We start from the raw sequence: 24,335 nt of genomic DNA, 5'->3' as shown, positions 1-24,335 counted from the left end.
CTGATTCCCGGCTCATCTGTTTAGACAATTTTAAAGCCTGAAGTATGTACTTAATCGTAACATTTGTAACAAAAAAAATATTCTTAAGGTTAGCTTCATTCAGCAAAGAAGGGAGCCTAAATATCAAGACCCAGCAACATCCATTGATACAAGTAAGTCAGCTCTATGTAATGGATATATCAGTGAATTATACAAACAATTTATTGATATGATTTACCTCTATGTGCAGATTTAAATAGTGTTTTCTTGGTGCACTGGATTATAAAATTTGATCTGGAACAGAGATCTGGTACGAGGAGTCTCCTTGAGACTCCTGACGAAGGGTCTCGGCCCGAAATGTTGACTGTTTACTCTTTTCCATAGATGCCGCCTGGCCTGCTGAGTTGCTCCAGCATTTTGTGTGTGTTACTTTGGAATTCCGGCATCTGCTGATGTTCTCTTTTTTTTGTGAGGAGTTTCTTGATCCTTTATCTCAGGCAATGAATATTTTGTGTTTTGTTAAACTTGTCAATGCATGGACTGAATACAATGAACTGATCATGTAAGTTGTAATGATATATATTGTCTGGTTGAAATTCCAAGAGATGCCTAACATATGAAAATAAAACTTGTGAAGGTTGAGGCCATTCTTGTATAGCACTACTCATGGGAGCTGAGGCATAGAGGTCAGTGGAAGATCTTTGATTTGGAAATAGTGTAGAATTGGTGATATTCTACTTGTAATTTCTTCATGGAAATCAAAATATTTATAGTCCTGAAATTCTCATAGTATCATGAGGGAGGGCTAGAGTATAAAAACAGGGATGTAATGCTAAGGTTTTATAAAGAGTTGGTCAGAGCACATTCAGAGTATCATGAACAATTTTGGGACTTGAATCTAAGGAAGGTTTTGCTGGCATTGGAGAGAGTTCAGAGGAGGTATCTGAGAACAATCCAGGTATGAAAGATTAATGTATGAGAGAGTCTGACGGCTCTGGGCTTGTACTCACTGGAGTTTAGAAGGACGATGAAGTACTGCATTGAAACCTACTGAATAGTGAAAGGCTGGGATAGAATGGACATAAAGAGGATGTTTTCAGAATGATAGAGTCTAGCACCAGAGGGCATAACCCCAGAGTAAAAGGACACCCCGTAGGAGATGAGGAGGAATTTCTTTAGCCAGAGGGCAGTGAATCTGTGAAATTCATTGCTACAGATTACTGTGGAGGCCAAGTCATTGGGTTTACTTAAGGTGGAGGTTGATAGGTTCCTGATTAGAAAGGATGTCAAAGGTTATCAGGAGAAGGCTGGAAAATGGTGTTCAGAGGGAATAATAAATGAGTCACAATCAATGGATCACATGGCCTAATTCTTCTCCTATATCTTTGGGTCTTGCAAACCAGTGGATTATAGGAAATATCATCCATGATAACACGACTCTTATTTGAAAAAAAACACAAATTAGAAAAAATACTATATTTTGCAACCTCGCTTATGCACCAAGAGAACAATGCCAAGACATAACCATCACAAACCGCAAAATTGTGTTCTTTGAAAACTTTGTATGAATGTCAGCTTTGTATGAACTAGAGAACTCATATCAAATCAACAAGCAGAGCAGTGAGAACCAGCATGTATATGTAAAGGCACATACCAATGAATAAATTAAGGCAGCAAAATTGAATGAGAGGAATCACTTTGACAAAAGACATGAAGCAGCAGAGACCTTTATTTCAAGGAGACTGGCATTCTGAAGTGATGAACATATAACTTAGTTGTTCCGATCCCTTGATCAGACCTCAAGCAAAGAACTGTTTAATTTTGGGCACTGAAGCTCAAGAAAGATTGACTAGCTTTTTAAGCAGTACTCTGCACATGTACCAAAACGACACTGAGGTTTTAAGGATTACATTTTGAAAACCAATTGTCTACTCTTGGTTTGTATTCCCTTGATATTTAACAGTGATTGTATCAAATTATTTGAAACAACTAGTTGTTTTCATTAACAACATAATTTCCTCTTGTAAAAGCACAATAATTAAAACTGAAATTGAAAATGCTTAAGATAATTTTGACCATTCAGCTGAACTGTTAACTCTGATTTTTTTTTCTCCATCAATTCCTTGAAAATGACATTGCAGGTATATAGGGTCATAAAGAGATCTTTTGGCACATTGGCCATCATAAGTCATAGTACTGAGAACAGGAGTTGGGATGTTATATTGAAATTTATACGATGTTGGTGAGACCCAATTTGGAGTAGTTCTGGTCACCTACCTACAGGAACAATACAAATAAGATTGAAAAAGCACACATAAAGTGTACAAGGATGTTGCTAAGACTTGAGGATCTGAATAATAGGGAAACGTTGAATAGGTTAGAACTTTATTTCCTAAAATGTAGAAGAAGGAGACATTTGACCGAGGAATACAAGGTTATGAGGGACTTATGCAAGCAGGCTTTTTCTGCTGAGGTTGGATGAGACTAGAGCTAGAGATCATGTGTTGAAGATGAAATGTGAAATGTTTAAGGAGAACATGAGGAAGTACTTCTTGATTTAGAGGGAGGTGCGAGTGTGGAACGAGCTGCAAGCAGAAGTGATGCCTGTGAGTTTGACTCCAACATTTAGAAGAAATTTGGATGTGTACATGGATGGGAGGAGTTTGGAGGGCTATGGTCTGGGTTCAGGTCAATGGGATTAAGCTGATTAATAGTTCAGCATGGACTAGATGGGCTGAAGGGCCTGCTTCTGTGCTGTAGTCTTCTATGACTAGGATTTGAAATGCTGTCTGAATTCCTGAATTCTTGCACTCATTGCTTCATTTCAGATTTCAAGTATTTGAAGCATTTTACATATCAACAGACCTGAGCCATTTAGCAGCACACATAAAGGGTGGCGGAAATCTGGGATTGCTTGGTCAAAGCCTAGAGTGGTTGAGTCTACTGGAACATTAAAGCTTGAAGACAACATAATTCTGTTAGGGAAGTGTGGAAAACAAAGGAAGATAAATAGAATTAAAATAGAGATCAGCCACAATTAACTGATGGCAATGCAGGCTTGTGGGAGTGAATAGCCTCTAGTAGAAGCTCCCAAGTTGATTATTATTATAACTATAATTAAATAGTTATAGTTGCTCCTAATAACTATGGGCCAGCCTCTGTGATCAGGTCCCATTACATTGATTTATCTATTAATTAATTAATTAATTCCTTTTCCCCCCCTTTCTGTTTGCACAGTTTGTTGTGTTTTGCACACTGGTTGTTTGCCCTTGCTGTTGGCTGCGGCCTTTCATTGATTCTTGGATTTATTGTGAATGCCCGCAAGAACACGGATCTCAGGTTGCATATGGTGGCATCTATGTACTTTGGTAATAAACTTAATTTGAGACGACATCAATGATGTCACCAGTCTCTAATCCTACTCCTTCACCCATTCCCTTTAACAACTGTTTAATCTATTTAGCTCTAACCTTGGAAAACAGACTTGCCTTGAATAATCTCCACTACCAATTTGCCAGCTGATGGAACATACACTTCTGCAATTGCAGTGTACATTTCCACAGGGCATTCAGGGAACCCTTTGTTCTGTTTTACCTAACCTCACAAAAACTGAGCACAGAGCTTATCTCCAGACAAATATCCATTCTAATAAATTAACAAACATTGTGACAATTAATGAACATATATGGCCATTATGCCGACTGCACTGAAAAGGCTGTTGGGGTGACTCACTTACCTACAATTGTGAGGTTAACTTGAACTTGTTTGCTTCCTATCTTATTTTCAGCCAGTAAGTTGTAACAGCCACAGTCATCATGCTTGGTTGAAGAGATGATTAGCTTACTGCTATTGTCAGTATTTTCTATCTTTATATGATCACTTTCTTTAATCTGAAACGGGAACAGAGTAAGGGATGAAGAGAGAAAACCTCCCATTATTTTAGCGAAGTGAACTGATTTCACCTGAGACAAAACTCCACAATGTTTCCCACGCCCTTCAGTTCACCGAGTCCACAGTAATCACCAGGCATCCCACTTGCTTACTGCCCATCTTAAGTTCATTGCTGCTTCTGTAACTATTTTTTTTGATCAGTTATGGTTGTTAGCCCTGAGCTGAGCCCCTGAAAATGGAGGACCAGTGGACCACACTTAGTCTGTCCTCTACCCTCTGACCTGTTTGGCATGGGTCGCCCGACCAGGAATCAAAGCACAAGGCCCTGACTCCAGAAGGTATAGCTCTCTGGTTCATTGAGGCACGTAAGCCTCCAAATCCTACGACAAGGTTGAGGTCTTCTTAGACTTATTTATACACTGTTAGCATTTCATTCTCCTCACTTACCCATCAACTCTGCACAAAACTCTACTGTTTCCCTATACTGCAGAGGCAATCTACAGTCATCAACTAATCTAATCTTTGAGACACAGAAGAGAAACAAAGCATACAAAGGCAACCTGTGCAAAACGTACATACTCCACGTGGACAGCAGGATTGATCCCAGGTTTCTGGGATTAAGAAATACTTTCCGTCAACCATTCAGTTTTTGAAACAATCTGCACAACCCTCATCACTACCTCGGTACGGCAACACCATAACCATTCTGATCAGATCATGTTTCGTAATTTCAAAACATTAAACTAATTCAAAGGAAGACATGGGAGTCCAAAATGAGGGTCTAACTTTGAGTTTTCTTTAAGCGAGGCATGCATATCATGCAGTAGCGTGATGACACAAGCAATTCGCGTATTTATACATATAATCCAGAATTAGATGAACAAGAATGCTTAATCGAAGTATATACAAACATACACGCACGCACACACACACACACACACACACACCATATAGAACGTTACTCAAATATTACTGAACTATTAAATACACAACAGATCACTTTGCACAACAATGGACATTTTTTCCCACAGTCGAATTGTATTCTTTCCTGTAAAATTGTGTATAATTTATGTTTAATTAATGTTTTTCTTTGTGTGAAGCTGTCTGTTGAAAGCTGAATGTTAAGTTTATCATCATATGCACGAGAGTAAGTGAGCACAGTACAACAAAATATGTCACTGCAGGAACATCAGAGGCACGAACCCTCGCATACACACATCTACTTGTTCAGAAGACAATAAACACAACTCTTTTCAACTTTATTAATCAACCATGCATGTCCTTTCAGGCAGAAGCAGCCAGTATTTATACGAAAGGATTGAAGATTACCTGTTTTCTAAATTTTAGCCATGTGTAGCTGAGTGGTGGTGTTCCAGCAATCTTACAAAACAGCTCTGCAGATTCTCCAGCACGGACTTTCATGCTTCCAGGGCACTGAAGAAACTGTGGTGGAATAGCTGTTGAAAGTAAACATCACAAATGAAAGATTAGGAAATTTCAGTTGCTGTGGGTGACTACTTCATGTCCATGTACTTAGAAAAATACTTATATTGACAGTAAAACTGGAAAAGGTTATGACAATAATTTGGTTCCTGATTCATGATTTTAATCATTAATAACTTTTGACTTATAATCCTCTTGTTGGGTGAAAATAATGCAATTCTAAGAAAAACTATTTGAATTTATTATAAACTGTTCTCAGCTAAAAAAAACTCTGCAACGAAGTACAAAAGAGAAAGGAAAAGGTTAATGACTTCAACCTGCATGTGAGTCTGTATCAGTGAGCCTGAACATGCATAATTTCATTAGACTTCAAATGGTTAAACAAGCTTAGGATAAACACATAACCTTTGAAAATTTACAGGTAAGATTAGCTTTTTCAGCTTTTTTTTGTACTTCCCTTTCATCTAATACAACACAACTCAGCATTTGTCTTTTAATCAATATTCTGGTAAAGTAAAAATTATTACATGGCTTCATTTGCAGCCAAAGCAATTTCACATAATAAATTTATTAGCCAAGATCACATGAAAAATATATTACAGTATGATTTTGCAAACAAATGTTAATATACAGTACTGTGCAAAAGTCTTATGCACATATACATAGCTAGGGTGCCTTAGACTTTTGCACAGTACTGTATTTGTCAACGTGGAATGGTGAGGGAGCTTGTAAATCTGATGGGAGCAAAACACATTGGGAGTGGCAAGGAGCGCTACGGAGAAGGGTATGGGCAGGTGGCAGAGAAGGAGTGCCGGGGTTTGATGGTGCGGGTGCAGACACACCCAGCCCTGAGACACCAGGTGAGGTCAATTGATTCCAAACAATTGGTTTATTGATCATTATAGAATGTCTCTCTGGTGCTTTCCGCTCCCTCCCCTCTCCCTTCTCCTTTTCCTAACCATGATTCCCTTCTCCCTGCCCCCTTCCCACACTCAGTCTACAATAGATACCCATATCAGAATCAGGTTTATCATCACTCACATATGTCTTGAAGTCTGTTCTTTTTTTGCAGCAGTACAGTGTAATACATAAAATTACTACAGAACTGTGCGAAGGTCTTAGGCACCCTAGCGTGTTCGTTCTCTCTCTCTCTCTCTCTAGACTTTTGCACAGTTCTGCATTTTGGAGCACATAAATAACTAATAGTAAACTACATCTGAAAGTTTTTATTTTTACATACATATAATTATCTTGATTTTATGTGACTACAATCCCACAGCAATGTAGCTAATTGCCCTCTGAAGGGGCTAGAAAATCCAACCCTGCCACACCATTTTCAGAAAAGGTAACCCACAACATGGTTAGTGCAAGAAAGGCCCCGAGGTAAAAGGTGAAGGATGATCTAATTGAATGGTCTGGCTCGGGGCCCAATGCTCCAATAGTGCTCTAATGACTTCAGTTTGTGTTCTTACGTTCAATAGCTTCTTAGAGCAACAAAAGATCAATTAGAAATATCAAAAATCAGAAAATAGGGGAATCAAATTGAATATCTGGAATAAAATGGAAGTATTTCTCAGAAGGGCTATTCATAAAAAGCATATCTTTTTGCCTTCATGCGACATTCTTTGAAATGTATCTATAAAGCAACGATTTCATTGAATCTCCCATACCTTTACTCCTTAAGGCAGTGAATAATATGCTCCACATTTCTATTTTTAGCCCAGACTTCATTTTATCTTTATTTTAACTCCAGCTTGAAGATTGGACCAAAAAATGCCTGCTTAGCCAGGGCCATGAGAGTCCAATGAAAGAACAAAATAACAAAACAAGCTGTTCCTTTCCTTTGACTATTTATTAAGATCATTAACTATAAAAAAGGAGATTAAGTTCATTAATGAGGAAAAAAAGCAGAATTATTTCATGACTTGCCCACATACCAGTGTTAAAAGCTAATTATCTTTTAGCCACAAGAGATTTACTTATGAACATTCAGGCACAAGACCCTGAAGTTCAAAAACTAATGATAGATTTAGTGAACCAATACTCCAGAGCACTACAGCTGACCGAGCATATTTTATTAATCTGATAACTAAGTAGGAAATAGTTTGTAAAATGTACGTTGCTTGTTTAATCAATCATAAATTATTATCCAGCTGGGATAAGTTCAAGTTAATTTTCCACAACTGCAAACACATGGAAATTAGCAATCTTACTTTTCATTAGGAGTGTGTACCTTTGCTAGTACACTGGAAGAGACCAGAGAAAGGGAGGAAAACGTGAGGGTAAGATTTTGAATGATACAAGGTTGCAAATTCTCAACTGAGTCTGAGAATGAACAGTATGCCAAATGACAGTTTGGCAAAAAATAAAAGAAGACAAAGATAAACTTGCTTTCTTGAAATGAAACATCTTACCTGGCTTGGGAGGCGTTTTGGGAGTCGGTTTCTTTTTAATGGTGGCTTCAACTAAAAGAAAATAACAAAGGTAAACTATTAAAGTAAGTCACAAATGAGTCTTTCATGACGCTGCGTGTTACAATGCATTTAAGTATATGGTTAAAGAAAAGGCCAACTTAGAATCAGAATCAGATTTAATATCACCAGCATGTGTCGTGAACTTTGTTCACTTTGTGGCAGTAGTACAATGATAAATGTAGACAAAAACCTGAATTACAGTAAGTATATATATGTATATTAAATAGTTAAGTTAAATAAGTAGCACTAAAACAGAAATTTAAAAGAAAAGTATTGAGGTAGTGTTCATGGGTTCAATGTCTATTTAGGAATCGGATGGCAGAGGGGAAGAAGCTGTTACTGAATCACTGACTGTGTGCCTTCAGGCTTCTGTACCTCCTACCTGATGGTAACAATGAGAAGAGGGCATGTCCTGGGTGGTAGGAATCCTTAATAATGGATTGCATTCATCTTAATGTTGCAAAATTTTATTCACGAGCACAGCTATAAGCAATTAATGCTCAGCTTTTGGGTTCTACTCCTGACTGCATTTCAAAGACTCAGTATTTGTTTTGACTTGCCTCCTAGCAGATAGTGTTAAACCTCTTACTTGGATTTTCCAAAGGCCTTTGACAAGGTATTGCACATGAGGCTGCTTAACAAGATAAGAGCCCATGGTATCTCAGCAAAGATACTAGCATTAATAGAAGACTGGCTGACAGTAGGAGATTGGGAATAAAGGAGGGTCTTAGTGCAACACTATTGCAGCTCAGGGCATCAGAGTTCAGAGTTCAATCCTGGCGTCTTCTGTAAATAGTCTATATGTCTCCCTCCCCTGTGGAATGTGCTCCGGTTTCCTCCCACTGTCCAACGCTGGACCAGTTAATAGGTTAATTGGTCATTGTAAATTGTCCATTGATTAGGCAAGGGTTAAGTCAGGGGTTGCTGAGTGGTGTGGCTCAAAAGGCTGTAAAATCATTCCACGCTGGATCTCTAAATAAATAAATAAATTTTCTGGTTGGCTGCTGGTGACTAATGCTGTTCCCCAGGGATTGGTGTTGGGGCCGCTTCTTTTCACTTTATACGTCACTGATTTGGATAACAGAATTGATGGCTTTGTGGACAAGTTCGCGGACAATACAAAGATAGGTGGAGGTCATTGCCACAAACCGTTGTGGAGGCCAAGTCATTGAGTATACTTAAAGAAGAGTTTGACACCTCTTGATTAGTCAGGGTGTCAAAGATTATATAAAGAAGGCAGGAGAACGGGATTGAGAGGAAAAGTAAATCAGCCATGATTTACATGTCGATTGGCTTAATTCTGCTCCAATATCTTATGGTCTCTTGCAGCATCATATTTGAACTTTGCTTTAAGTTTCTAAGTTACCATCTTCTTGTTTATATGTAATAACTAATTCCATCCAAATTTATTTATTATGAGACAAAGAGAAAAAATGTATTTCTGCAAGAATAAACAATCTGCTAGAGAATTTCAGTGGGCTGAGCAACATCTGTGGAACGAAGGAACAGCTGATAATTCAGGTCAAAACCCTGCTCTACCAAGACTAAGAATGTTTTCAGTGCCTAGTTGGTTTAAAGAGACCACGATCCTCAAGCAGGTATACCAAGCAATCCGTTTACACCAGTGTTCATTAATATTTTAAGGAGTTTTCATTAACATTTCATTACATTCAAAAAATTTTACTCAATTATCTTAAAAAACACTTCTAAAATGCTGATTGCTTTTGTAAAACTATTGTGTGTAAAAACCATGATGAAAAGTCAATTAATGAGTACTTTCCATGGATTTGATTCCAACTCCATCCCCCCAAACTGAAAATCTAACAGAGGCCGATCACAAACAAGAGAAAAATCTGCAGATGTAAACAAGAGTAGGGACTCTTGTCCATACAAGGGCCGAGGCCCTTCATCAGGACTGTCTGGCCTGGCTGCTGAGTTCCTCCAGCAGCTTGTGTGCTTTGAATAGAAGCCGACACAAGATTTCTTGCACAGGAAGCGGGCGACCTACCCAAAGAAATACACTTCAAAACTTGCTGCCTCAATCAGGAAGGTACATGTTTAAAGGGACAAGGGTTGGCATCAGCAGCAAACTGATTATGAGCACCATTTTAAATTCCAGCAATATATGCTGATTTAAAATGGAAGTATTCAGAGATTTTAACAGATAACTCATAAAAAGGGCCTGAAGGTTCATTGGGGACCCAAGTCTACCCAGCCACAAACTGTTCCAGCTGCTACCGTCCGAGAAGCAGCACCACAGCATTAAAGCCAGGAACAACAGGATCCGGGACAGCTTCTTCCTCCAGGCAATCAGACTGATTAATTCACACTGACACAATTGTATTTCTATGTTATATTGACTGTCCTGTTGTACATACTATTTGTTATAAATTACTATAATTTGCACAGTTAGATGGAGACATAATGTAAAATTTTTACTCCTCATGTATGTGAAGAATGAAAGAAGTAAAGTCAATTCAATTAAATTTAAATTCAGTACAATTCTTTCGGAACATGCCCAATCTCGCTATAATCTTAAATTGGCTTAATGCATCATAGAGTCATAGAAAAGTACAGCACAGAAACAGGCCCTTCATCCCATCAAGTCCATGCTGAACCATTTAAATTGTTTATTCTAATCGACCTGCACCTGGACCATAGCCCTCCATACCCCTACCATCCATGTACCTACCCAAACTTCTCTTCAACATTGAGATTGAGCTCACATGCACCACTTGTGCTGGCAGCTCATTCCACACTCTCACCACCCTCTGAGTGAAGCGGTTTCTCCTCATTCAATTGTGTGTATACTCCAAATACAGGAGCAGGGGGGGGGGGGGGAAGACCCAGATTTGGAAGTGAATAGAAGTTGAGAAATCTTCATTTACTGCATTTTCATAATGTGAAACTCCAGCTACTACCAGAATAACTTGCACTTGCATAGTACTTTATGATATTAAAGCACTCAGATCTTCACAAGTGGGATCAAAGCACAAATGCATGTTGTGAGAAGGCCAATATCTGAACTATTACAATTGCCCCAGATCAATTACAAACAAAATAATATTAAGGATTGTTGTGACTGGTTTGGTGACAACAGAAGATATTACTCCTGGCCTGCAGTTTCCTTATTTATTCTTGTATCCCTTATGTTTCTCTCAACTTGTGACTGTAAGTTAGATATCAGATGTTGAAGACCTGCACAGTGAAGGTATCGCACATGTTCAGATGGTTCAGAGATTCTGCAGGCGTTGGCCATCTTGAGGAACACACACAAAATGCTGCAAGAACCCAGCAGGCCAGGAGGGACACAAACAGTCAGGCCTGAGAGTTGTCATGAACAGTGTCAGCCTGAAACGTCAACTGTTCATTTCCCTCCATAGATGCTGCCTGACCTGCTGGGTTTCTCCAGAATTCTGTTTGTGTTGCTCAAGTGCAGATAGTTCATGTACTAACCTGAAGTTCCTTTTCAAAGGTTTTCTTCTGGTACAATGTTCCCATGTGCTCATATTCCATGGAAGCTATTCATTGCATGAGTCCATACTGGCTGACACCATCTCTTTCCCCCAGACGTTGAAGCACCCAAAAACACACATAATCACAGTGACAATGGGCAAACTCCACCCAGACAGCACCATAACTCAGGATGGAACTAAGGCAGAGGGTTGACAACCTGCACCACTGTGTGACCCGTTCATTTCCTTCTCACTTTTAAAGAGTTAGCATTGACATGACGCACTGTATGGATTCCTTCAGGTTCTCTCATTTTGTTTGGAAGCTCCTTAAGATTAGCTTGTTTCATCCCAGCTGAGGAATGGGTTCCCAAGTATTTAAAGCATTTTGTATAATTACAGCATGACTACTTAGACAGATAGATAGATAGATACTTTATTCATCCCCATGGGGAAATTCAACTTTTTTTCCAATGTCCCATACACTTGTTGTAGCAAAACTAATTACATACAATACTTAACTCAGTAAAAAAATATGATATGCATCTAAATCACCGTCTCAAAAAGCATTAATAATAGCTTTTAAAAAGTTCTTAAGTCCTGGCGGTAGAATTGTAAAGCCTAATGGCATTGGGGAGTATTGACCTCTTCATCCTGTCTGAGGAGCATTGCATCGATAGTAACCTGTCACTGAAACTGCTTCTCTGTCTCTGGATGGTGCTATGTAGAGGATGTTCAGAGTTATCCATAATTGACCGTAGCCTACTCAGCGCCCTTCGCTCAGCTACCGATGTTAAACTCTCCAGTACTTTACCCACGACAGAGCCCGCCTTCCTTACCAGCTTATTAAGATGTGAGGCGTCCCTCTTCTTAATGCTTCCTCCCCAACACGCCACCACAAAGAAGAGGGCGCTCTTCACAACTGACCTATAGAACATCTTCAGCATCTCACTACAGACATTGAATGACGCCAACCTTCTTAGGAAGTACATTCGACTCTGTGCCTTCCTGCACAAGGCATCTGTGTTGGCAGTCCAGTCAAGCTTCTCGTCTAACTGTACTCCCAGATACTTGTAGGTCTTAACCTGCTCCACACGTTCTCCATTAATGATCACTGGCTCCATATGGGGCCTAGATCTCCTAAAGTCCACCACCATCTCCTTGGTCTTGGTGATATTGAGACGCAGGTAGTTTGAGTTGCACCATATCACAAAGTCCTGTATCAGTTTCCTATACTCCTCCTCCTGTCCATTCCTGACACACCCCACTATGGCCGTGTCATCAGCGAACTTCTGCACATGGCAGGACTCTGAGTTATATTGGAAGTCTGATGTGTACAGGGTGAACAGGACCGGAGAGAGTACGGTTCCCTGCGGCGCCCCTGTGCTGCTGACCACCGTGTCAGACCTACAGTCTCCCAACCGCACATACTGAGGTCTATCTGTCAAGTAGTCCACTATCCAATCCACCATGTGAGGGTCTACTCCCATCTCCGTTAGTTTGTGTCTTAAGATCTTGGGCTGGATGGTGTTAAAGGCACTAGAGAAGTCAAGGAATGTAATCCTCACAGCACAACTGACCCCCTCTAGGTGAGAGAGTGATTTGTGCAGCAAATACGTGATAGCATACTTACTGCGCAGTTTTTAAATGCACAGCTATGGTGGTCCTGATTGAAATGTGTAGGGCACTTTGAAAACCATGCACTATAAATTGCTTGAAGGCCATGCAGCAAATGCACCAATAAGACATGGGTCCACACACAGTGCTCTTTCAGTTCAGGCCAATACCTCATCACCACAGCAGGGCCACACTCCTTTGGGCAGGATGGTATAGCAACTAGCTGAGAGCCCAAGAACAGAACTGAAATAGGCAGCATCCATGAATAGCAATAATGTGACGCCTGCACGCAAACCATGCGTTGGAACGTGAACTGTTGAAGGCACAGTCACGAACGTTAAGGGCACACTATAGGATGAAATCCCCTGCCTTACTGGTGGGCCCATACATGGAGCAGTTCGAGGGGAAGGCTCATTTGATGCAGCTGAACAATATTTTAGAGAAAAGGTATGGCATCACATTTAGAGTGCAAAAGAAAGTTAAAGTAAGCCATCAGTACAGTGTAGATAAGGCGAAGCTTTCCAATCATGGGCAGTTGACTTGATTATCACCTTAAATGGCTCCGTCCTGACTGAGACTGAATCACAGAATCAGTCGACAGTAGAAGGTGAGTCCATACCAGTCTTGCACAGCCATTCCCATTCTATTGTCCCATTCCTCAGCTGGGATGAAACAAACTAATCTTAAGGAGCTTCCAAACAAAATGAGAGAAACTGAAGGAATCCATACAGTGCGTCATGTCAATGCCAACTCTTTAAAAGAAGAGTCCTCTACCCTTGCTCTTTGTCTGTCACCTACTAAGTTTTTCATCCTTAAGAGCCATCTAACTTCCTGATAAAATTCAGCCTCTTTTTCAGATAGAGGGGTAAACTTTCAGGGATACAAATGGTGGCTTGCAGATCATGAACACTGAGCTGAATGGAAATATGCCATTTGATTTTGGGTTTTATACACTGTTTTCTCGCTCTTTGTTGTTGCCATTTGTGCTAATTTTTTTTTGTGTGCAGGGTGTGGGGTTTGATGTTTTTTCTTTGAATAGGTTGATTCCATGGTTCATTGTTTTGTGGCCGTCCAGACAGAAGATAAAGATTTCTGTTCATATGCTGCATTTGTAGTTTAATAATAAATGTACTTTGAATTTGTGAAATGCTCCCCTCTTGGCCTATTAATTTATGTTATTGGCCCACTGCTAGCAGAATACATTTTTTAATCCATTCACCTTCCTATAAACTTCACTAAGTCACTGATTAATGTTTCCATTCCAAATTTCTCCAACACACCTCATTTTGGTACAAAAATCTACTGCAGAATGTAGGAATTCACTTTCCATGTTTAGTAATGAAAATGCAAGGGACTTGCAGTTTATTAAAGTCAATTTAGACATTATTTAACAACTATTGTGTTCACCTAAATGAAAAACAAATGCACTTCCTGATTTTTGACTGCCCTTGTCTAAACAGAACATTGTAATTCTAGGCATAGTCCTTGCAATTTTATGCATTCTACCATTGAACAGGGAATTGAATAAAACTGGTAAAAGTATTTGATTCTTCTTCTGGGGACAGTATTATGTGTCAATGTTTCTGACTGTTAATAAAAACATCAGAATGCACCCTACCATCTAATACTTCACAAAAGTAAAATTCTATTGTTCTACTAATGTTCACGTTCTGACACCATGCCAACCAGAAGTCTATTTTAAAAACCAATGCAATCATTTAGATTTTTTGGGATAGCTTCTAAATTAACTAGCGTTCTCCTTACAAGTTGGGTCAAGCGTTTGGTATGATGACCTTTGAGATGACTCAAAGAGGGTCTCAAAGCTTGTTAGCAACTTGACTATGAATGCATGTTTGGGAGAAGTCTGGAGTATACGATTGAAAGATAACCTGTTCACTATGCCTACAAGGATAGTTTTAAGATGAATCATTTGTTCCTGGAAAATCAATCAAGGCTACTGTTGTTTTCCAATTCTTCACAAAATATTTAATTTATTAGCATGAATGATGCTGATGTTTCATGGATAATAATTACTCAGTTAAGTGCAATGTGGCATCTAAGTTGACCCATAAGTAAAGGCTGATTTATACTTGTGCGTATGGGCTATGCTGTAGGCCTGATTTTCACTTCTGCGTAGGCTCTGCACCATAGCGAGCATGCGCTGGTGTGCGCCAAAACACTAGTTGGCGGTGGGGCTTCTATGCCACTGTGTTGAGTTTCTTCGTGAGAGACATAGACGAGGAAATGCATTTCAAACATTTTTGCATGTCGGCAGGTAGATTTGACGATTTGGTTCATCTATTTTGCATCGGTGTACAGACATGGTGGAGAAGAAGCAACCGGAAATGCGTAGGAGGAAATGCGATGCTACCAAGCGGACCAATCACAGTTGTTGCGGTCTGTGTTGCCGCGACATGTGAGTTACCCTACGGCGTAGGGTATGGTGTAGGTACGGCATAGATGCGACGCAGAAGTATAAATCAGGCTTAAGACCACTTCTTTGAACAACACAATTTAACATTTTCTCTAACATCTATACAAATGGGTCAGGCACTCTCTCCAGATCTCAAGATGCCCTCAAAAGTTTGTTACTAACTCAGATAAATATTTGCCCCTAAATTACTTGCATGTGTTAGTATGATTAGTTTCAGCTGACTCTTCTAATAGGTCAATGTGTCAGGTCTGAGGAACAATTGTGCCTACAGAAGGGAACTAAAATATCATGTATTACTTTGTTATTAATAATGAATTGAAAAATCTGTGGAAAAAAGTGTAAAACTGGCCAGAACAAAAGTGAACCAAGAAAAACATTTTGCAATTAAGTCACTTCATCTCCTTTTCTCAAAAAATACAAAACTTGATTGTTTTGCCATTGCTGGAGCAGAACTGGGGCTGAATCCAAGCAGTAGGGCTCAGGACAAAGAGCGAGGAAAGAGACGGTGTTTGGCCGATTTAAGCACGGGGCCAGATTGAAAAGGTTGGGGTGTCGGGGGAAAGGGAGAGACAGGCTGTTGTTCAGCTCAGTGCCCACAAGGTTTACTCGTCTCTACACTCAACTGAGGCTCTGGCCTACAACGAGCAGGCTCCTGGACTGGCTCCAGCATGAACTGGCTTCTTGGCTGAGGACTCACTTCCATGAACTTTAGTTTGCACAATTTGTCCTTTTTTTCTGCACATTGGTAATTTGGTGGTCTTTTTTAGTGGGTTCTATTGAGCTGCTTTGTTTCTGTGGCTGACTGTAAGACGACAAATTTCAAGGCTGAAGACAGTGTACATTAAATGTACTTCAAACTTTGAACTCTCCTTTTCCTCCAACTCCATTTTAAAAGAAAATGTAAAATTAATTTCCTTTAGGTAAGATGAATCTTGTGGATCAGGGACCAACTGTGATATTATCACAAAGTGACCAAATATAAGTGAGATAAAACATCTGGCAGAGGGGAAACTGAGCCTTGTTGCTAGCATTTAAACTGAAGACAGGCATCACTGGCTTTGCATTATTTCTCTCTATTAAACTATTTAACTGAAAGTTCATCTTCCATTTGAAGTGTCCATGTCATTAGCACTTAGGCCATGTAATATCTTTGGAATAGTTTAGTGACCTAGCTTTGCCTTTTGCTCACGTTTTGTGGGGGCACATAAAGATTAAAAATACTTCTTCAGATATGTCCTTTTTTGGTTGTATTGAAAACAGCAATAAAAATCTGCCAGAGAACTACTAGAATACACAATTTGTGCAGCTTTCAAACTACCGTCCAAAAATATTTCAGGGAATTCTTAGCAGTTATTTCACAACCACTAACACCACAGCACTTCACAATTAAATAGGGAGCTCATTTCTGCTTTGAAACAAAGGAACATTCTGTGTATTTTAAACACAAGGAATTCTGCAGATGCTGGAAATCCTAAGCCACTCACATAAAATGCTGGAGGAACTCAGCAGGCCAGGCAGCATCTAAGGGGTCTTGAAGGGAGGTCTCAGCCCAAAACATCGACTTCTTAGTCCATAAGACGATAACACCAAAAGATTTAGGAGTGGAATTAAGCCATATGGCCTATCAAGTCTACTCTCCCATTTCATCCATGGCAGATCCATTTCCCTCTCAGCCTCAGTCTCATGCCTTCTCTCCATACCCCTTCATGCCCTGACCATCAACCCATGCTTTAAATGTACACAATGACTTGGTCTCCACAGTCGCCTGCGGCAAAGATTCACCATTCTCAGGACAAACAAATTCCTCCTCCGTGTTCCAAATAGACATCCCTCTATTCTGAGGTTGTGCCCTCTTGTCTCACACTCCCCTACCATAGAAAACATCCACTCTATAAAGGCCTCTCAACATTCGATAGGTTTCAATGAGAACTCCCTCATTCTTCTGAACTCCAGTGAGTGCAGGCCCAGAGCCACCAAACAATCCTCATGTGATCAACCTTTCAATCCTGGAATCATTTTTGTGAACCTCCTTTGAACCCTGTCCAATGTCAGCATATCGTTTCCCAAATAAGGACCCCAAAGTGCTCACTATACTCCAAGTGAGGCTTCAATGGTGTTTTATTAGGACTCAACATTACACCCTTGCTTTTATATTCTAGTCCTCGCAGAATGAGTGCTAACATCACATTTGCCTTCCTCATCACCGACTCAACCTGCAAATTAACCTTCAAGGAACCCTGCACAAGGACTCCCAAGTCCCTTTGCATCTCAGAGTTCTGATTTTTTTTTCTCCATTTAGAAAATAGTCTACACTTTTATTTCTTCTACCAAAGTGTATTGCCATATACTTCCCAACACTGCATTCCATCTGCCACTTCTTTGACCATTCTTCTAGTGCTTCTGTAGCCTCTCTGCTTCCTCAACACTACCTGCCCTTCCACTTACCTTGGTACCATCCACAACCTGGCCGCAAAGCCATCAATTCCATCATCCAACTCATAATGTAAAAGAAGTGGTTCCAACACTGTGGAACACCATTAGTCTCCAGCAGCCAACCATAAAAATCTCCCTTTATTCCCACACTTTGCCTCCTGCCAATCAGCCATTCCTCTATCCATTCTAGGATCTTTCCTGTGATACCATATGTTCTTATCTTGTTATCAGCCTTATTTGTGATACCTTGTCAAAGGTCTTCTGGAAATCCAAGTACACAATATCTACCAAATCTCCTCTGTCTATCCTGCATGTTATTCCTTTAAATAATTCCAACAGATTTGTCAGGCAGGATTTTCCCTTCAGGAAACCATTTCCATATATTAAGAGAGATTATATATATAATGATTAAACTATGGAGCTTAGGTCGATGGTTTAGAGAAAGTATGAACTTAAAGAAGAAGAATCTGATTCAATGTGGCATTGCTAGGTGAGACTACACCACTCCTGAAGGATATGGACTGCACATGGGCCTGGTTCCTGTTCTTGGCACTACATAACTAATGCACAACCAATTAGGAGGTCCAAGCTTGAGCCTTTGTTATGTCCTTGGATGCTGTTGTTGGTTGTATTTGCACAGGCAAGTCAACCGAGAGATGAAACCGCTATCAGGTGGTCGACCTCACCAGGAGTGATCGCAATTCCCGAGGAGCTGGTGAGTCATTCCAGTCTGTTAATTTGCTTCTTTGAAATTTCGTTTGGGCTGCATTAGAGTAATACAGCATGGAACAGGCTTTTCAACACAGCTTGTCCATGGTGACCTAGGTGCCTAATTAAGCTAAACCTGTTTGCCTGAGTTAGGTAAATATCCCTCTTAATCTTTCCCTTCAATGTACTTACTAAAATATCATTTTAATGTTGTTAATTAATTAATTTATTGAGATAAGGTGCAGAGTAGGCCATTCGAGCTGCGCCATCCAGCAAACCTCAATTTAACCCTAGCCTAATCACAGGTCAATTTACAATGACCAATTAACCTGTCAACTGGTACATCTTTGGACTGTGGGAAATCACCCAGGGGAAATCCTCGGGGAGAACGTCCAAACTCCTTACAAGCATCGGCTGGAATTGAACCTGCGTCACTGGTATTGTAATGTGTTATGCTAACCACTATTCTACAGTGCTGCCCCTCTTTATCTCCCTCTAGTTTGCAGTTTGTTCCATATATGCACCACCCTCTGCATGAAGAAGTTTTGCTTCAGGTCCTTTTTAATTCCACTCCCCCCCCCCACCCCCCGATCTTAAAAACACTGAAGATGGATTGGGCATGTGAGGAGAAGAGAGGCCAATGGCAGCATCAAGACAGCACCTCATTGGATCCGTGAATGGCGAGGAAATGTGGGAGACCAAAGACAACTTGGTGCCGTACGGTAGAGGCAGAAGTGAGGACCCTGAACCACACCTGGGGGCACAATAGAGAAGATGGCCAAGGACAGACAGAGATGGAGGACCTTCATTGCTGCCCTAAATGCCAGAGGCCTAACAGGCAGCAAATAATTTCTCATCCTAGACCTATGCTCTTTAAATTTGTTTCCCTTTCCCTGGGAATAAGACTATGTGAATTCACCCTATCTGTGTCCCTTTCACCCCACCCATGCCCCAAAGAAGAAGGAAGATCAAGTTCAAGTTTATTGCCATCTGACTGCACACATATACACCGAGTTAAACAACGTTCCTCCGGACCACAGTGCACCCACAAAACATATGTCACACACAGCACATAGAACAAAATATTTCCACAAATAAGTTAAGAAAATATAATTCAGAGTGCATGTAGTGTGCAGCACAGGTAAACCGTAAACAGTTTAGTAACCAGTAAACTGCTCGATGTCCTAGTAACGAGACCTTGGTGGTGGCAGGGTATCTCGTAGCCTGAGGGAAGAAGCTGTTGCTCAGTCTGGCAATCCTAGTCCTGATGCTCATCTATTTCCTTGCTGATGGTAGTGGGTCAAAGAGATTGTGGGATGGGTGGTAGGGGTCTTCAACAATGCTTCGGGCCCTTCGTATAGCATCTCCTGGAAAATATCACAGATAGGATGGAGAGAGACACCAGTGATCCTCTCAGCAGTTTTTTCTATCCTCTGTAAGGTCTTGCAGTCCTTGCAGCTTCTGTAACACACAACGATGCAGCCAGACAGGACAATCTCGACGGTGCTCTTGTACAAAGCTTTTAGAACGGCGGAGGGAGCCTCGCACCCTTCAATCTCCTCAGACACTGCTGTGCCTTATTGACCAATGAGGATATGCTGCGGGCCCAAGACAGGTTGTCCATATGTACACACCAAGTAATTTTGTCCTCTTCACCTTCTCCATGGCAGAGCCATTGATGTGCAATCGAGAGTGGTTGGTTAAAAAGTGATCAAGCCATATGAAAATTTGCTTGAAAATTTCAATTGTATTAGTAAGTATTCTATTCCAAGGAGTGCTTCACATTAGTCAAGCGAAGAAGGAAGTCAAGAAGATATCAATGGAGTGTATTGGCTAGGCCGAAAATGGAACTCAATCTGGAGGGGTTAGGTAATATCTTATTCGTGGGGGGAGGCAGAGAGAGCATACAAAAGGAGATCCGTAAATAACAGGATACAGGAAGTACAGAAGATATCTAAGGATTCTTGAAGTGCTTGTTCACAGCCCCTTAAAGGCAGCAGAACAGAAAAGTAAGGTGGTTAAGAAAGCATTCGGGATACTCTGGTGGTTAGGGAAGATAATACAAGAACAGACTCATGCTAGAACTGTTTACCACATAGCTACACCCGTGTGTAATTCTCGTGAACGCTGAACAGAAAGCTTGTGAAAGTCAGAAGGGAATTACAAACACAGGAGATTCTGCAGTTGCTGGAAATCCAGAGTAATACACTCAAAATGGTGGAGGAACTCAGCAGGTCAGGCAACATCTATGGAAAGGAATAAACAGCCAATGTTCTGGCTGAGGCCCTTCATCAGGTCTAGAAAGGAAGGGTGAAGCCGGAATAAGAAAGTGGGGGAGTAAAAACTAGAAGGAATATTCTAGAGGGGAATAAAATAGAATATTTATAAAATATTTACATAAAAGAAGAGAATATAGAAGGGAACAGAAGGGATATTGCTAAGACAGAGGATTTTATTATGAGGAAGATCTGGCTAAGCAGAAATGGTTTCCATTGAATCAGCAAAAGCTAAATAAATATTTGATTGAGGTGTGTAAAATTACTTCAGAGTGGCAAAAGAAGCTATTTTCCTTATCGGTCGACAACTGAAAGATGGCTTTGAGAGAAGCAAAGGAACAGATTTTCATCCCAAGGGCTGTGGAGGGCTGGAGCTCAAAGCGTTTAAGACAGAGATTGCAGACACCCTCAGCATACACTGGATGAGTGCTTCATGTTGCAAAAGAGGGCTAAATAGACAAAGTAATGAGGCTGGAAAGCTTCTTTTATCTACCAATATGGTCTAGATGCACCAAATCTGCTCCCACTGTGCAGATAATATCCACTTTTCACTGAAGGTGTCACTGCACCCATTCTAGAAATAGTACAGCATAGTTTCAACCTTCTGCAGTGATGGTGCTCCAGTACAGTGTTTTTAGCCCATGGACCCCTACCATTAATTGAGGGGTATAACACAGATGAAGTGAAGTTCTTTCTCTTTGAAGGGATATTAAACAGTTAAAAGTATTAAAAGGTGTCTGATAATATTGGTCAATGGCTGAAACCTTTTCAATGCGCATGTTCTTTTGCCAATTAAGCCATTCTAAACAGTTTTTCATTTGAACAGAAATACAATTTCCACATGAATTAAGATTTGTTACACTACAAAGCTTTCCAACTGTTGCTGTACAAGGTTAATTCTGCAATCCTGTGCTTCCAGAGAGCTGTGCATTTGGATTAGTGTGCTTGGAGTCAGGGCTACCGGTAGTAAGTCAACAGAAGAGGTGTGTCCTAGATTATTGAAGAAGTAGCAGAACATTAATGTTCTGATGATGATCTTAGCTCTTTTTTTTGCTCTTTACATTTGTTAGTATTTCCAGTGTTTACTGTTTGTATTTCAGATTTCCATCATGATCAGGTTTGTGGACTCCTGGTTGCCTAACTAGATTGAGCTGTTTAGACCGTACGATCGTAAGACTGAGGAGCAGAATTTAGCTTTCTGCCCATCAAGTCTGCTCCACTATTTCATCACAGCGGATCCATTTTCTTCTCCGCCCCGAACTCTCACCTTCTCCCAGTAACCCTTCGTGCCCTGACTAATCAAGAACCTATCAGACTCTGCATTAAATATACCCAATGACTTAGCCTCCACAGTTGCCTGTGGTAACGATTTCCACAGATTCACCACTCTCTGGCAAAGAAAACTCCCCCTCATCTCCATTCTAAATGGACGCCCCTCTGAGTTCCTAGACTCCCCCACCATAGGAAACATCCTCTCTACACCCACTCTATCAAGACCTTTCAACATTTGATCAGTTTGGTGCAGTAACACAGGGATCTTTCAAAAGATGCCTGAACAACTGCATAATAGTCCAACCGACAAAATAAAAAAATGCAATTAAAAATACTGAGTGGATATTAAATTCACAGGAGGTTAAACGGCAAAGAGTTACAGTGAATAGTCCATAGACCATCGGACTGGGGCAGCTGTGAGACGACACTGGATAGGTTTAGTCACATTACAGGCAAGACTTGATGCACTGCAGAGACCGCAGAGGGGATTTATGAGGATGGAAAACATTTTGGCTACGAGAAAAAGTTGTTTTCTTTAAGAAGAGGCCATTAGGGGGATTTTTCTGAGATTTATAAACTTATGAGGGATTTAGTTAAAGAGATTTGGAACGACCTATTTATCTTAGCTGAGGGATCAAAATAAGTGGATGTACTGTAGATAGAAACTACACAATAGGAGGCTGGGCAGGGAAGATATGAAAACATCTTTTCACCCAGGGGGTGGTAATGGTCTGGAACTTACTATCCAAAAGAGTGCTAGATGAGAATTTGTATTGGTGGATAATCAGACATGGTTCCTTTTCAACAGGCATTGACATGACTGACATGTCCTCCAGGATCATAAAGTTCCCATGGTTCTCTGATATTCCTCAGAGATCAGTTTCAGTGTCACAACTCTCTTACTGGATATTCAGGGTGCAAGTCCGAAGTTCACAGGTGACACAAAATCCTGGCAGTCTTCATACAGTGTGACAGTGATCAAAAAATGGAAATTAATACAGAAAGATGTTAAATCATTCATTTCAGTCACAAGACTGAGGGACACTGGATAAATAAATTGGTTTAACTTCTTGAACGGATGTCTTCAAAGTTCAAAGTAAGTTTATCAAAGTACATATATGTCACAATATACAACCCTGAGATTCATTTTCTAGTGGGCATTCTTAAAAAATCCAATAACCATTATAGAATGAATAGTAGACCACACCCAACAGGGTGGACAACCAGTGTGCAAAAGACAACAAACAACAAAAAAAGAAATAAATATTGAGAACATGTCATGAAGAGTCTTTAAAAGTAAGCCCATAGGTGTGGGAACAGTTCAGTAATAGAGCAAGTGAAGTGGAGTGAGGTTATCCCCTCTGGTTCAAGAGCCTGATGGTTGAGGGGTAATAACTGTTCCTGAACCTGGTGCTGCAAGTCCTGAGGCTCCTGCATCTTCTTCCTGATGACAGCAGTGAGAAGAGAGTGGGGTTGGAGGAGGTCCCTGTTGATGGATGCTGCTTTCCTGCAACAATGCTCCATGTAGACGTTCTCAATGGTAGGGAGGGCTTTGCCTGTGATGGACCAGGCTGTATCCATTACTTTAGGGAAGGATTTTCTGTTCAAGGGCTTTGGGGTTTCCATACCAGGCTGTGATGCAGCCAGTCAATATACTCTCCACCACACATCTATAGAGGTTTGTCAAAGTTTTAGTTATCATGCCAGATCTTCGCAAACTTCTAAGGAAGTAGAGGTACTGACGTGGTTTCTTCATAATTGCACTTATGTGGTGGACCCAGGACAGATCCTCTGAAATGATAACACCGAGGAACTTAAAGTTGCTGAACCTCTCCACCTCTGATCCCCCGATGAGGACCTTCAGCCTCCTCCTCCTGAAGTCAATAATCAGCTCCTCAGTCTTGCTGACATTGAGTGAGAGGTTGTTCTAATGGAACCACTCAGACAGATTTTCAATCTCTCTCCTGTGTGCTGATTCATCGCCCCCTTTGATTCAGCCAATGACAGTGGTATTGTCAGCGAACTTAAATATGGCAATGGAGTGTAAAGCAAATAGAGCTTGTACAGTAAGATGAACTCTTGACTTCACTATCTAACTTGTCGTGACTTTGCACTTTGTTGTCTGCCTGCCCTGTAACACTAAGTCTGCATTTTCCTTGTACTTCCTTAATACACTGGTGTGTTGAAACGTCCTGTATGGGTGGCATGCAAAATGAAACTGTCACTGTACTTCAGTACACTTGACAATAATAAACCAATTAACCAATAATTTTAACGGGGTACAAGAAGGGAGAGACTCAAAGATGTGAACATACAAACTTTTGAAGGAAAGGTAACATGTCGAGTAATCTGATAA

The 24,335-nt window shown here is 40.5% G+C and overlaps 1 protein-coding gene across 1 annotated transcript in view; it reads right to left on the bottom strand.

Moving 5' to 3' along the window:
- The window catches only part of LOC140728505 (myosin light chain kinase, smooth muscle-like), a 341,168-nt gene that overhangs the window by 67,795 nt on the left and 249,038 nt on the right, over window positions 1-24,335 (bottom strand). Inside the window, exons 19-21 of the mRNA XM_073047317.1 lie at window positions 7,728-7,778; window positions 5,200-5,327; window positions 3,716-3,869 (exon numbers count right to left, since the gene is read on the bottom strand). Coding sequence (XP_072903418.1) covers window positions 3,716-3,869; window positions 5,200-5,327; window positions 7,728-7,778 — 333 coding nt within the window. The remainder of the gene's footprint in view (window positions 1-3,715; window positions 3,870-5,199; window positions 5,328-7,727; window positions 7,779-24,335) is intronic.

The sequence above is a fragment of the Hemitrygon akajei genome, chromosome 5, assembly GCF_048418815.1.
Source record: "Hemitrygon akajei chromosome 5, sHemAka1.3, whole genome shotgun sequence".
In the NCBI taxonomy this organism is placed as follows: domain Eukaryota; kingdom Metazoa; phylum Chordata; class Chondrichthyes; order Myliobatiformes; family Dasyatidae; genus Hemitrygon; species Hemitrygon akajei.
The sequence above is the reverse complement of the archived record's forward strand: the minus strand, read 5'-3'. Positions and strand labels throughout refer to the sequence as shown.